We start from the raw sequence: 16,467 nt of genomic DNA, 5'->3' as shown, positions 1-16,467 counted from the left end.
CGCCCTAACATAAAATTCCATCCCCTGAAGACTTACAGTATGTGCGTTTCAGCAAAGATGTCATATATTTCTGTGTTTATTTCCTCCAGTCAAATATTCTAGTGTCCATTCTTTTTAAAAACTGTGAATAATATACCTCTCCACTAAACTTTTAAACTGTGGACTTTTGTACAGCTTTTTCATTTATTTTTTTCTAATAACTTTTTGTTTAAAATCCATTCGATTGTCTTTAGTTATGTAATGCTTTTGGACTTTCGCCGTCTCCTCGAGGTCCCATTCCCGTAGTTGGCATGCTATGGTTCACCTTCTGCTTTGTACCCTATCTGACATTTAATCACGTTTCAGAATTCATTTCAGCAATACATCCCTGTTTAACTGTCCCCCCAGCAACCGGTTCCTCTCTCAGCTGCTTCCCCCTCCTCCCCTGGAATAAAAGTAGATTTGTTTGTTCTTGATCACAGTATACAACTTGTAAGCTATTTTTCATAAATTGGTGGTTGCTGACAGCATAGGTCCTTTTATTTGCATTCTTGTACTTTTTACAGAAGTATTACACACAAAGCATTCCAAACTGTTAGCAGAAATCCCTGTTAAATTATATAATTCAATGATTAATGAGCAAGTATCAGCGGCACACACAGGTTAGAATGAAGTAGAATGTAACCCTTTATTTGCAGAATGTCTGCCAGAAACAGGCCTCTAGCTAATGATTCATTTGTCTTTAATTGCAGAGACACCCCAGCTCTCAAGTGGTGTAAGTAGCAGTAGAAGCGCTGCTGGGCTTACCTACATTTGTAGACTTTATAGATCGACCTAAAGCCAAAAGCAAAAGCCTTGAATTCAGTATCCAATTAAATACACAGTTTGAAAGCCTTTAAGAGGCCTAAGGGACTCTTTCCTTTCATAAATCTCTGCCACCCCTCTCATTCAGCGAGCAAATTAAAAATATTACCAGCTCCCCTGTTACTGCACAATGTTTTCATTAATACACGGTCAGAGTCCTTACATTCAGCTGAGGGGTGTGAGAGCGGAGTTCAGCACATCAGTACGGGGCTCTGGAACAAGACTCCACTGCATCCACTTCAGAAATTTCAATAAGCTCTTCCTTCCAGGATGACTTCCGACAAAGTTTTGATGCTAAGTTTGATGACGTAAGAAAATCTTAGCTAAAATACTGTAGGAGAAAATAAAATAGTTAATGTTTACTACTCAGATGTTCTGTGTGTATACAGTATCAGAAGTACTTTGTGTATAGAGTATCAGAAGTACTGTGTGTATAGAGTATCAGAAGTACTGTGTGTATAGAGTATCAGAAGTTCTGTGTGTATAGAGCAGGGGTTCCAACCACGGTTCTCAAGGCACACTAACAGTCCAGGTTTTAGGGATAACCATACTTGAGCATAGGTGACTTAATATGTGCCTCAGTTATTTTGATTAAACCATCTGTGCACAATCATGGATAGCACTAAAACCAGGACTGTTAGTGTGCCTTGAGGACCGAGGTTGGGAATCACTGGTATAGAGTATCAGAAGTACTGTGTGTATAGAGTATCAGAACTTCTGTGTGTATAGAGTATCAGAAGTACTGTGTGTATAGAGTATCAGAAGTACTGTGTGTATAGAGTATTTCCCATGTGCTAGAAAATGCATGTGGTGTTAGAAAGAATATTCAGTAAGATAAGCACAATAGGCTAGAGGTGGCACTGTTGGTATGTGAATAATTTACGCTTGATACGAAAAAACAAAAATGATCTCAGTTCAGGGGTATGCCTATAATGAGGACCGGGGCGGTAGCTAGGGTAGTGCGGCCGGTGCCATCACACAGGGCACCACAGGTCAGGGGGCGCTGTTTGGGCCTGTCAATTTTCTGTTTATTATCATTCTTGCTTCTAGCGTCTTCTTATTTCCTCCCCAGCATCTCCTGGCCTCTCCTATCTCTTCCCTGGCCCTTCTCCATGAGGCCATGTCCCTTTTTTGGGTGCATTATGTCCCTTTGATAAATGAGGGGGGCGCCAATGCTCTTTCTGGCACAGGGCCCCAAAAAGTCTAGCTACGGCTCTGATGAGGCCATCTGTGGATACGAGTTGGGGGGGATAAAGAAAATTGATTTAAAAAAGTTAGAGATTATGTCCTTGTTGATAGATCAAATAAGAATGGAAGTTACAATATTTGTATTTTATAGTGCATATTACAGCATATCCCACCTGAAGATCCAGAGCGCTGTGGAATATCCCGATTTGTGGCCTCAGTGAGCAGGACAATGATGATGCAATTTGCTGGCAATTGCGTCATGAAGCTTTTAGATGGCCTACTTCACTGGGGAAGTGACTCATGTCCTGGGGCTACTTTGCACTCCCAGAGTACGGGAAAATGCCACAAAATTCTGGAGTCTTATACCATTTGCACCTGTATTTTCACTTAATTATTAAATATACAAGTTAGACGCATCAATATGCCCAGTTAATGCACCAAATGAAAAAATTGTATTTAATTTTGCTGGACTAGACTGGTGAAATGGGTTTGGATGGTGTGTGCAGTGTGCACACACACAGAGGCTTTCTCTATTCAGCAGGACTACCAATCATTATTCTCCACTCAGAATGACTCTCATTGTACAGGTACACAGGCTGGTAATGAGAAGTCATCCTATACTTTGGGATGCACTTTTGCACTTTCCAGGTGCATTTTATTTCTGTAATTTAATAGTAATAATAAAAAATAATAATAAAAAACACATCTCCCCCATCTGATAATCAATTGATAAAATATGTAAATGAAGATGAACCAAGCAGTGTTTTAGAAGAATAATGGGAGGGGTGGAATAAGTGACGGGAATGGTCCTAAAGGGGTAGTGGTTGTAGTATGGACCTTGATGTGACATTTTCAATATTTCCACCATGCACAGTTCAACAAATTTCCAGACACAGGATGTTGGAGTGAACCTATGAACGCTATAGGCAGATAAATGTGCCCAAGATTTATAACAGAGTAAAAACTAAGTGGTATATTTACTAAGCATAAAGTCTGCTGTTTTCATATGGTTTCGACATTTTTAAGTATCCCTTGTATTATCAAAAACTGAAAAAACACAATTTGCCAAACCCCATTTCGCATGTCAGGTTTTGACAGGTTAGCTTATATTGAGGCTATCTTTCTGATAGGCCGTGGGTCAAATGGGGAACTAGAAAACCCCAGTTTTTCTAAGTTCCTCACTAAATTAACACTTGTAATACACTCTTTTTAACGAGGAGCTGTCACCTATTTTTTTAAGTCCTGGCTTTTGCTGTCAGCCCCCCCCAGGGTTGGACTGGCCCACAGGGGTACAGGGGAAATCCCTGGTGGGCCCCACTGCCTGAGGACCCACCCTTCTCATCTAGGTGTCAGGTTCCAGACCTAAAATTATACATTGTTACTCTATTAGATTGTCAGTTACCTTCTGGAGTAGTACCACTGATCAACATGGGTGCTTGGTTCCTTTCTATAAAAACTACACCAGTATTTGCCTATTGGTTAGCCAAATGTCTGTGGTGGTTGGCCACACCCCTTAAGCATGGGCCCCTATCACTGCATTCCCCCGGTGGGCCCTTCATGCCCCAGTCCGACACTGGCCCCACCCCACCCTCAATGCTTCCATTTACCACTGAGAGGATGCATGGCTCAACCTTGCAAGTTGGGCTGTTTAATATGCTAATCAACTGGGCTAACATGCTAATCATTACCATTGTCCTACTGTACATTACTTAGTGCTGGCTTGTGGCGGGGCAGCTATGCTTGGTATGTTATTAGCACACTATTGGCTTTTTCTATCAGTCCTGCTCCCAGAGAGGGCAGTTTTATTTATCCTATAAATCCTTTTTAATGGATCCATACACGGAATCTGTATTAATAACATACTCTATGAGGTCGTCCTATGAAAAATGGGTAAAGCACTGTTGTATTGAATGCAATCCATTTAAAATGCTTATATTTGGAGGTTAAAATACAAAACAATTGTTTAACTCTAATACTGTTGAGATTTTGAGCCGCCTTAAAATGGAAAAAGTAAAATGAATTTTCAGAAATGATCCCATCCTATAATTACACGTTATCTCCCATTTCTGCACTAAGTGCAGTCACAAATATTTTAATACAATTATACGCAACAGACAGGAAATGCTTTCCGTCTCTAGGCTCCAAACAGGCAAATTGAAAACATTCTGTGTAACCTATGGAAAACTATTATATCAGTGATTAAAGCAGAATAGCTGTTTCCTAAAATCGCCAATGCATTTGCTGATTCAGGTCATTCCCAGCAAGTTTCCCATAGCAAGTGATGAAATAACATTTCTTCCTAAGTTAGGACAGTTTTATGCTGTAAGCACTGTTAAGCATTCTATAGGTTTCTCATTTTAATTTGCAAATATATCTAATTTATAATTATCATTTGTTTTTACATCACCCTTCGATACATATTATGAAACAATACAAATAAAGAAAATTAATTTCTTTGCATAATTTGAAATATTAATTGAAGGAACAGCTGCCATTCGTTTAAATGAATATTGTTTCATGTAAAGATTCCATTGAAAATGTTTCACTGAATGTTGAGCCAAATTAGGGAACTTCAACCTTATTGCTGTTATTATTCTTTATTTATACTTTTCAATCCTATTGCACAGTTCAGTTCAGTACAGTGCGGTGTTCATAATGGGTTGGGTACGGGATGCCGGCGATTGGAATCCCGTCGGTCTGAATCCTGACGCCGGCGTCCTGACTGAGTTAGGATACCGACACCAGTCGGTCAGTATCCTATCCCTACCCTTTCTTCCGTTGCCTATACCTAACCCCCCCTAGTGCCAAAACCTAACCCCCCCACCCACACTCTAAACCTAACCCTCCCCCCCCTTAATACCTAACCCTAATCCTCCCCCTTGTGCCTAACCCCAGTACTTACCGTCGTGATTCGGGATGACGGTTCCGGGATTTTGACAGGTGTCGGGAGTCGGTATTATGACCGCATCCCTTCATATTACAAATAAATAATATAATGAGATGAAATAGAAGGTAAAGATTGCCCTAGTGAAATGGACTTACACTCTAAAGTGTGGAGAATTGCTACATAAGGTATTGGGATAACAATTGTAGCTGTTGATGGGGAACTTGGTGTGGCTACGGAAAGGCAATAAGCCTTCTCAGCCATCTCTAGTAAAGCAGCTATAGGCAACTGGCATTTCTGTGCAGCTTACGGTGAATGAAGAGTTACAGCTAATATGAAAGATTAAATAGTCACTGTAGAAACCTTAACTCAGTCATCTGCTGGTAACAATTACTTTTTTTTTTTGTACCATTTATCGGAATTGAACCTTCCTTCTCTTCTGGTTCTGGATAATGCTTGCACTTTTGTGCTGCATGGGCAGGGTAGTGGTCAGGCACCAGCCCAGATTAGCTGTATGTCCGGTATATTTGTTTGGCATCATGCTCACTGTTGGACACAGAGTCAGTGCCAGTTTTCTCTGTGCCCTTGGCAAAGTTTCAGCCTACTGCTCCTCCTTCAGCCTAACACCTCTCCTGTCCCCAATACTCACTTCTCACCCCCTCAGACACTTTACTTTGTAAAATAAAAATAACTGTTACCGCTCCTGGCTGGCGAGGCTGTAGTTCAGATACACGGATGTCTAATGCAGAATGCTGTCCAGGCTCCACTGCTGCAGCAGAATGTCTAAATTAAATAAAGTTTGATAGGTGGGAGGGAGGGGTTGAAATGTTATGTTTCAGAACAAAGCAATCATCAGCTTCCCAGCAATACTGGCCGGCAGCAAGTCAGTCGAGAAGGCTATGGGCCTGGCTGTGAACCTTGGCAATAGCTGAAACTGGCAGTAGCCCTTCATAAATCGTAAAGAGCCTTTATCTTTGTGTTGGCAGTGATTCTGTAGACACTCCTAAATATGAGCTTACATGTTAAATTATTTATCAATATCAATCAAGAAAAGAAACAGCATATGCGCAAATATTATATTTCTAACAGTCTGTACTAACCACAATCACAATGTGTAAATAAGAATTAAATCATATAAACATCCAAGTTTAAACAGGGTATATATAACCCTTACCAAGCATATTATACCATTCAATCAATCAAGTAATCAATCAATGTATCAATCCTTATAAGGATGTAATTTATGTCTGTCTCATGAAGCATGTACTTTATAGTATTATGCTGTTTATATATATATATATATATTGTATACATCAACAATTATAGTCATATAATATCATAGATAAAAAAAATGACACACAAAACAGGATCTGCACTATAAAAATTACTTAGTAGCTGACTTATATAATACAGGCAATCCATTTAATCATTATTATTAACTAGTTGCCCGAGTTGAAGACTGGACCCTGACATACACCTGCAGTCTTCACTTTTTTTTCTTACATTTATTCTCGCCCATAACCTGGATAACTATGCAAATTAGGAGTAAATGACAGTGCAAGCAGGTGTATTCTCATACTGTTTGGAATGGGGCATATCAGGAGCAGACTGACTTACAGAACACAAATCAGTATAGCTTCCAAAATCAATTGGGTTTCAGAAATCACTGCAGAACAGAGGGGATGTGCATATATATATATATATATATATATATATATACATATATATATATATATACACTGTATATATGCACACACATACTCTGCCCCGCATTCCTGATCCTCTATTGTCTTACTGTATGCCAATATTGTTCAAAATCCTGTTCTGCATTTCAAGCAAGTGTTAGTAAATTGTATTTTTGAGAAACGCAATTATTTTGATGATTTGTGCAAATTTGCTGTGATTGCATGAAAATAAATGATGTATAATGTTACAGTTTATATATTAATTCAGTGATGTTCCCTTTAGATCTTAAACTGTTATCTCATTGACAATAATGGATTTATCCTGGTGTCTGAAGATTACAGACAGGTAAGTTGTTTTTTTTTTCCCTAACAAAATCACTAATTAAATATAAACTTGCAGGTGTCATGAACATAATGTAACCTCAAGACCTGTACAGGAGAAGTCTTATACTGGGCATACGCTATAGAATTATCTGTCAAACATCAGTCCAATCTGCCTGGTTGGAATGACAATCTGGTGGTGTATGGGAGCAAATGGCAATCGACAATTTGCTCAGAAATACTGGAAAACAGACAAAACTGGTTATTCAGACAAATTAATTAAATCAAATGAATTTAACCAATTTGTACAATCGTTTTTGTCCATTTTCCAGTTGTTGGGGCCATATGCTCGAATGTCATTTGCTCCCATACATTGCCAGGTTTTCATTCCAACCAGCCAGATTGGACAGATAAGTGTATAGTGTATGCCCAGCATAAGATAGAAAGCTCTCTGTTTTTTCTTTAAATGTAATACTTATGTAATATGTAATGAGAGGTTTGCATAACCAGCTTTGCTTTGTGGAAACTGCAAGTTTAACAAAGGCTACTATGTTGTTTGGTCAACTGGACTGTATACTACTGTAATTTCTGTAGTTCTGGATATGTTCTGTCCTGTCAACTTTAGCATATGTTTCCACTAATAGGCACTTTGGCCCTCATTCAGAGCCGTACGCTCTGAGCAGAGCGCACGCTCTGAATGAGGGCCGCCCTCCATAATTCTGGAGCGTCCTCCTGGACGCTCGTATAGCTGTGGGTCACCACCCACAGCCTATACGAGCGTGCAGTTTGATGGCCGCGATGGTCGTGACCATCGCGACCATCGAAACTGCGAGCCGGAGCCTGCGGTTGAGTTTTCAACCGTAAGGCCCAGAGTGATTTTGGCTCTATCAGAGCCAAAATCACTCCCACTGACATCACTAGTGATGTCAGTGGGCCGGCTTCTGACGGTAGGCGTTCCCTTGGGAACGCCCCCGTCAGGGAGCCACGCCCCCGGCACGCCCACCAAAGGGGGCGTGCTGTCAATCAACATCGACAGCACGCCCCCTTTGATCAGACACAACGAGCGAAGGACTTTCCTTCGCTCGTCGCGTCTGGCGCATGCGCACGACGGAGCTCCCGCCGTCGTGCGCATGCGCAGTGCACAACATCGACCCACTTGCGAGCGGACAGCCGCTTGCGAGTGGGTCTGAATCAGGCCCTTTATTTGTTTAGTCCAAACTAGTATGCTCAGGGCTGTCTTCACAGTTGATGTTGTCAGAGCCGATGAGAGGGGAATGGGACAAGTACCATCAAAGGACCTGGTACAGGGCCTGTCTGGGGAAGGGGGCAGGCATGCAAGGGAGGTGTAACCACACCTCCAAAATAGCATGGTCACATCCATTCAGATGTGCATAGGGCGCCTCTTTATTCAAAATAGGACATGGCTGCTTGACCAAACCCCTTAAAATACCTGGGCAGATGTGGGTGTTGCCCTATTAGTGAATCCACCCTAAATTAGCAACTTCTCCAAATGCTTATGCTCTACTACCCTACACTATGGGTAAAATGGGTGGTAGTAAAGATCAAAATACAAAAGGAATATTGAAAATGAAAGCTCTAATTAACATAAACCCATCACTTTCAGTGTCCTACACTGTGCTACCCAATGTATAAGCCTAGTTTTCCTGTTTTGTAAATAGAGCCCTGGATGTGATTCTCAGAAATATGGCAGCATCAGGCAAGCAACTGCTGAAAGGCTGGCTAAGGATAATTAACTGTTCTCACATGAGGAAATAATAAAATTATAATGTCGAGCTGGGTGCACACTATGCAATAATCTGATGAGATGATTTCTGAGTAATGTATACGCAGCACTCTGGGGAGATGGTCGTTTGGATTGGCTCATCCAATCCTGGCGCCATGCGCAACAATTTTCAAAACCATAAGTTGATTTCCATAGCAGGATTGTCATCCTATGATCATTTGGGAATTGGTATGAAATGCCGACGGTCGGGATCCTGGCGGTCAGAATCCCAACGCCGGGATTCCGACAGGGTTAACATACCGACACTTGTTGGTCAGTATGCTAACCCTCCCCCTCTCCCTACCCTAACCCTCCCTCTTTGGTGCCTAACCCTAGCCATCCCCCCCTAGTACCTGAACCTAAACTCCCCCTCCCCGCACCCTAAACCTAACCCTCCACCCTTAGTGCCTAAACCTCCCCCTAGTACCTATACCTTAACCCTCCCCCTCACCCCGTTACTTACCTTTGGCATCCCAACGGTCAGGATGCTGGCGCCGGGATTCTGACCGGCATCTGTATTCTGGCACCTGTAATGTAAGCGTCAGCATTCTGACCACTGGGATGCCGAACGCATACCATCGTTCGTTCTTATAGGAGCGATCATTGACTTGTGTGTACACTCGTTTTTACACTGAAACTTAATTGAGCAGTCAGACGGATCATTGGGCTGAGGTGTGCACTTAGCTTTAGACGTCACTATAACAATGGGCACATATTTATTTAAATATATATCTTATACTTTTATCTTCATGCTCCATTCTACAGCAGGTTTGTTGAGGTCTTACATTGAGACAGTAACTTGTCCTGACAATAAGACTGCCTCCCATCCCTGGCATGCCTGCAGTCTCAAAAAGTGACTGATGCCGATCGCGTTCTCTATAGACGTGACCTAATTCTGTGGATGTAGTTACTGATTCTTGACAAGAACAAATTACAGTGAGAAGTTACATGTACTGCGGATCAGGGAATTGTAAGGCTACTAATGGCCCAATGCACCTGTCCACCATACAACTGATTTTTTTGTAGCTCAGTTGTATTATTGCAATTGATTTTATTGTCTTTTTCTGGCAGAAGATTTTACAGTTCATCTTCAGAACTGAGAATCTAATCCAGGTCACAAATTAGGTGTATTTTAAGCATTACATGTTTTTCAGTGGTTAGGTGACATACTGTGGGCCTCATTTTTCAACGAGTTTTATCATTTCCGAGAGTATGAAGCCAATCGGCTCCCAACTGTCATCTTTCAAACAGATGACAGTTGGGAGCTGATTGGCTGGAGCAACATTTATCATACGCAAAGAGTTTTATCACTGTTGTATCTCCTTCAAAATGTTTTTTTTTTTTTTTAAATAAAAGTTTTTACATATTAAATGTTATGCAGATACTCTTGCAGTAAGAAGACTATTGCTGTTATTGATGGTGATCAGAGTAGTCGACTCTCAAAAGGGGTGGAGAGGAGGCAAGATAGGGCAGCATGTGACACAGCACCAATCACATGCTGCATTATCTGGCTCAGCCAATCATGTGCTACTCTCAGCCGTCTGGAACACCCCATACAACATTTTTTAGACTTCTGTGGGGGGTAACACTTTAGGAATGCAGGAGCATGTGACAGTTGATTACTGGATGGCAGAGCCAACACTGCACATCCCTGTGTTCCTAAACAACAGCATTAATGAAATTGAGAACTAGTGGCGTAACTACACACCACCACCCCCCAACCGCCCACCCACACTAGGTCCCCCGCTGCCACCCCTAACCCCCCTTCATGACTTATCACTGCTCCGTGATCGTCTTCCTTCAGCGTGTCCTGCGCAAGGCAAGTACTATACATGATCTCTTCTCCCGGTTGGCCCTGTCTCTCCTCCCTGACTGATGCTGGAAGGAGGTGTGGCTGTGCTGAGCCTGCTGAGACATCCCTGGATCACAGCCACGCCTCCTCCCAGTATCAGTCAGAGAGGAGAGATGGAAGCGGAGCCGACCGGGAGATCAGATGTCTGCCCTGCGCTGCACACTGCTGAAGGAGGAGGCGACCACGGTGCATAACTGGCTGATAGCGGATAAATTCCCTTCAGTAGATGTACCCTGACATCATAAGTTACTGTCCAATGTCGTCGGTTACATAGCTGGCTGGTCTGACAGCGTAGGTGCAGGGGGAGGGCCGGGCTCCGGAGGCGACCTGGGGCCCCATAGCAGCCGCAACCCCTGCACCTACACTATGCTAGTGATGTGCATCCACAGTATATGGCAGTTGTCTGCTTAAGTCTAAGGGGCCTATTCATCAACACTAAAATAACAGTTTTAAGGACATTTTCTTTAATTACCGTTATTTTAGTTTTCATGAACGCACTTAACAAAGGAGATATCACTGATATCTCCTTGCTAAGTCCCCCTGCATTAATTTCCACACTCCCCATACATTAGTACATTAGTATGGGGATATGGAAATTAGGCTATTCATCAAATTCCAAAAATTATGTATTTTCGGAATTTGATGGTGTTACTATACGCCACTCTCAGGTGGCATATAGCGGGTTATACTTACCTGCTGTCAGCTGGGCAGGTCCTCCTCCAGCTCCCTCCATCACTCTCTCATCCCCCCTCCGGCTCCGGCTGCTGCTCCGACTGTGTTCTACCGGCAGAACACAGTAAAGTTTTTTTTTTTTAAAAAGAATATATATATATATACATTATATATATATTAGGGGTGAGCGGGTTCGGATTTCTGAAATCCGAACCCCCCCGAGCCCCCCCGATCCGAGTCCGATCCGAATCAGGCTCGACTTTTCCCGCCTGACTCGGATCTGAAATCGAGGCAAAACGTCATCATCCCGCCTTCCGAGTCTCGCGGGTTTTGGATCCTATATAAGGTACCCACGTCGGCGCCATTTTCTCACTCGGCTGTGGACAGTGAAGAGGGAGGGTGGGAGTTAGGGCTGTGTAGTGTAGTGTAGTGTAGTGCTGCTGTTGTCCACTACTTCAAAGTCCATAGGGGCTGGCTGTGTTGTGCTGTGCTGCTGTTGTTAATAGGGGCTGTGTCCACTACTTCAAAGTCCATAGGGGCTGGCTGGACTGTGTTGTGCAGTCAGTTCTCCATAGGGGCTGTGTCCACTCCAAAGTCCTGTGCAGTGTCCCAGTCCTAAAGAGGTGCTGTAGTGTTGTCCAGGGGGTGCTCTGTCCATCAGGGGTGCTCCCCCCAAGTGCTAAAAAAATAATATATTTTCTGTGTTTGTGAATTGTGTGCGCAGTAGCCGCACGTGCATCAACAAAGTAGTGCCAAGCGTGCGCCTGTGTCATAAGTAAAGGGCCGGCTGGCTTGACCGTTAAAGGGTGCTGTAACCCCCGAAAGTACACTCCAGTCCAAACCAAAAAAAAATTATTTTCTGTGTTTGTGAATTGTGTGCGCAGTAGCCGCACGTGCATCAACAAAGTAGTGCCAAGCGTGCGCCTGTGTCATAAGTAAAGGGCCGGCTGGCTTGACCGTTAAGGGTGCTGTAACCCCCGAAAGTACACTCCAGTCCAAACCAAAAAAAAAATTATTTTCTGTGTTTGTGAATTGTGTGCGCAGTAGCCGCACGTGCATCAACAAAGTAGTGCCAAGCGTGCGCCTGTGTCATAAGTAAAGGGCCGGCTGGCTTGACCGTTAAGGGTGCTGTAACCCCCGAAAGTACACTCCAGTCCAAACCAAAAAAAAAATTATTTTCTGTGTTTGTGAATTGTGTGCGCAGTAGCCGCACGTGCATCAACAAAGTAGTGCCAAGCGTGCGCCTGTGTCATAAGTAAAGGGCCGGCTGGCTTGACCGTTAAAGGTGCTGTAACCCCCGAAAGTACACTCCAGTCCAAACCAAAAAAAAAATTATTTTCTGTGTTTGTGAATTGTGTGCGCAGTAGCCGCACGTGCATCAACAAAGTAGTGCCAAGCGTGCGCCTGTGTCATAAGTAAAGGGCCGGCTGGCTTGACCGTTAAAGGGTGCTGTAACCCCCAAAGTACACTCCAGTCCAAACCAAAAAAAAAATTATTTTCTGTGTTTGTGAATTGTGTGCGCAGTAGCCGCATGTGCATCAACAAAGTAGTGCCAAGCGTGCGCCTGTGTCATAAGTAAAGGGCCAGCTGGCTTGACCGTTAAAGGGTGCTGTAACCCCCAAAGTACACTCCAGTCCAAACCAAAAAAAAATTTATTTTCTGTGTTTGTGAATTGTGTGCGCAGTAGCCGCACGTGCATCAACAAAGTAGTGCCAAGCGTGCGCCTGTGTCATAAGTAAAGGGCCGGCTGGCTTGACCGTTAAAGGGTGCTGTAACCCCCGAAAGTACACTCCAGTCCAAACCAAAAAAAAAATTATTTTCTGTGTTTGTGAATTGTGTGCGCAGTAGCCGCACGTGCATCAACAAAGTAGTGCCAAGCGTGCGCCTGTGTCATAAGTAAAGGGCCGGCTGGCTTGACCGTTAAAGGGTTCTGTAACCCCCAAAGTACACTCCAAACCAAAAAAATATATATTTTCTGTGTTTGTGACTTGTGTGCACTGTGGCTGCACGTGCATCAACAAAGGAGCAGCGCCAAGCGTGCGCCTGTGTCCCATAAGTAAAGAGCTGGCTGGCTCATTTCTTAAAGGGTGGTGTAACCCACAAAGTGCACTACTCTCCAGCAAAAATAAAAAAATATTTTCTGTGTTTGTGTGCGCTTTAGCCGCACGTATATATATCAATATAACATAAATGGAGGACCAAACTTTCTCTGATAAAAATAAAATAGGGAAAGATCAAGAACCACTTCCTACTAGTGCTGTTGCTGCTGCTGGGAGTTGTTCATCATCCCAGAGAGGAAGTAGGAACATCACTACTTTTACTAAACAATTGACCCTCCAACAGTCCCTAGCGATGAGGATGAAGTACGACAGCAGTCATCCTGAAGCAAAACGTATAACTGAGGCCTTGACTGCAATGTTGGTGTTAGACGTGCGTCCGGTATCCGACATTAGTGCAGTGGGATTTAGACAATTGATGGAGGTAGTGTGTCCTCGGTTCCAAATCCCGTCTAGATTCCACCTGCATCCTCAAAGCAGCAGCGACAAGCGTGCGTCTGTCTGTTAAAGGGTGGTGACACCCTCAAAGTGTGCTACACAAACAATTAAAATATTGTTCTTTTTTTTTCTGTCTTTGTGAATTGTGTGGGCTGTAGCCGCACTTGCATCCTCAAAGCAGCAGCGACAAGCGTGCGTCTGTCTGTTAAAGGGTGGTGACACCCTCAAAGTGTGCTACACAAACAATAAAAATATTCTTCTTTTTTCTGTCTTTGTGAATTGTGTGGGCTGTAGCCGCACCTGCATCCTTAAAGCAGCAGCGACAAGCGTGCGTCTGTCTGTTAAAGGGTGGTGACACCCTCAAAGTGTGCTACACAAACAATTAAAATATTGTTCTTTTTTCTGTCTTTGTGAATTGTGTGGGCTGTAGCCGCACCTGCATCCTTAAAGCAGCTGCGACAAGCGTGCGTCTGTCTGTTAAAGGGTGGTGACACCCTCAAAGTGTGCTACACAAACAATTAAAATATTGTTCTTTTTTTTTCGGTCTTTGTGAAATGTGTGGGCTGTAGCCGCACCTGCATCCTTAAAGCAGCAGCGACAAGCGTGCGTCTGTCTGTTAAAGGGTGGTGACACCCTCAAAGTGTGCTACACAAACAATAAAAATATTCTTCTTCTTTTATCTGTCTATGTGAATTGTGTGGGCTGTAGCCGCACCTGCATCCTTAAAGCAGCAGCGACAAGCGTGCGTCTGTCTGTTAAAGGGTGGTGACACCCTCAAAGTGTGCTACACAAACAATAAAAATATTCTTCTTCTTTTTTCTGTCTATGTGAATTGTGTGGGCTGTAGCCGCACCTGCATCCTCAAAGCAGCAGCGACAAGCGTGCGTCTGTCTGTTAAAGGGTGGTGACACCCTCAAAGTGTTCTACACAAACAATTAAAATATTGTTTTTTTTTTTTCGGTCTTTGTGAAATGTGTGGGCTGTAGCCGCACCTGCATCCTTAAAGCAGCAGCGACAAGCGTGCGTCTGTCTGTTAAAGGGTGGTGTAACTCTCAAAGTGCTCCAAAAAATAAAAAACTATTTTTTTAATGTGTTTGTGACTTGTGTGCGATGTAGCCGCACTTGCATCCTCAAAGCAGCAGCGACAAGCGTGCGTCTGTCTGTTAAAGGGTGGTGACACCCTCAAAGTGTGCTACACAAACAATAAAAATATTCTTCTTCTTTTTTCTGTCTTTGTGAATTGTGTGGGCTGTAGCCGCACCTGCATCCTTAAAGCAGCAGCGACAAGCGTGCGTCTGTCTGTTAAAGGGTGGTGACACCCTCAAAGTGTGCTACACAAACAATTAAAATATTGTTCTTTTTTTTTCGGTCTTTGTGAAATGTGTGGGCTGTAGCCGCACCTGCATCCTTAAAGCAGCAGCGACAAGCGTGCGTCTGTCTGTTAAAGGGTGGTGACACCCTCAAAGTGTGCTGCACAAACAATTAAAATATTGTTCTTTTTTTTTCGGTCTTTGTGAAATGTGTGGGCTGTAGCCGCACCTGCATCCTTAAAGCAGCAGCGACAAGCGTGCGTCTGTCTGTTAAAGGGTGGTGACACCCTCAAAGTGTGCTACACAAACAATAAAAATATTCTTCTTCTTTTTTCTGTCTATGTGAATTGTGTGGGCTGTAGCCGCACCTGCATCCTTAAAGCAGCAGCGACAAGCGTGCGTCTGTCTGTTAAAGGATTACATCGGTGACAGCATCCAAGTAGGCATGTCAGACAGTCCGTACCTGTACTGGCAGGAAAAAGAAGCAATTTGGAGGTCCCTGTACAAACTGGCTCTATTTTACCTGAGTTGCCCCCCCTCCAGTGTGTACTCCGAAAGAGTGTTTAGTGCAGCCGGGAACCTTGTCAGCGAAAGGCGTAGGAGGTTGCTTCCACAAAATGTGGAGAAGATGATGTTCATAAAATGAATTATCAACTCTTCCAGGGAGACCAGCCTCCAGAACGTACAGAGGGACCTGTGGTTCCAGCAGGGACGAATTAATACTCTGTGAGGATGAGGATGTACACACTGAAGAGGGTGAGGAATCGGTGGATGAGGAGGATGAGGATGACATCTTGCCTCCGTAGAGCCAGTTTGTGCAGGGACAGATAAATTGCCAGCTTGTTTTGTGGGGGCCCAAACGAACCAATCATTTCAGCCACAGTTGTGTGGCAGACCCTGGCGCTGAAATGATTGGTTTGTGAAAGTGTGCATGTCCTGTTTATACAACATAAGGGTGGGTGGGAGGGCCCAAGGACAATTCCATCTTGCACCTCTTTTTTTTCTTTGCATTATGTACAGTTTGGGGCCTAGTTTTTCAATGCCATCCTGTCTGCCACTGCAGTTTCACGCCTAGATGGGTCACGTGTTTGTGATTTTAGCTGTTTTTATGCTTTTTTTAAAAAAAATACAGATCCAAAACACAAAACCCAGAACCCAAAACACGGAAGGGTGGTTTTGGCAAAACCAATCCAGATCCAAAACACGAAGAAAGATCCAGATCCAAAACCAAAACACAAAACACGAAAAGTGGCCGGTGCACACCCCTAATATATATATATATTAATTTTACTGTTTTCTCCTCTTGAAATGGGAGGTCAGGGTCTGCGGCTGCAGCGGCCAGGTAGGTGGGGGACAGGGAGGTGAGTGGAGGGGAGGAGGGGTGGGGGGCAGGGGGCTTGCCTGGGGACACAGAGTTATCGCGGCTGTAATCAG

The 16,467-nt window shown here is 43.6% G+C and overlaps 1 protein-coding gene across 3 annotated transcripts in view; it reads left to right on the top strand.

Annotated features, from left to right (window-relative positions):
• The window catches only part of CACNA2D3 (calcium voltage-gated channel auxiliary subunit alpha2delta 3), a 1,120,348-nt gene that overhangs the window by 986,140 nt on the left and 117,741 nt on the right, over positions 1-16,467 (top strand). For all 3 annotated transcript variants that reach the window (XM_088478672.1, XM_088478674.1, XM_088478673.1), the window contains one exon: positions 6,884-6,946. In XM_088478672.1, coding sequence (XP_088334798.1) covers positions 6,884-6,946 — 63 coding nt within the window. The remainder of the gene's footprint in view (positions 1-6,883; positions 6,947-16,467) is intronic.

This window comes from Taudactylus pleione, unplaced genomic scaffold (assembly GCF_031769625.1).
Source record: "Taudactylus pleione unplaced genomic scaffold, aTauple2 ptg000217l, whole genome shotgun sequence".
NCBI lineage: Eukaryota > Metazoa > Chordata > Amphibia > Anura > Myobatrachidae > Taudactylus > Taudactylus pleione.
This window is presented reverse-complemented; position numbering and strand designations above follow the sequence as displayed.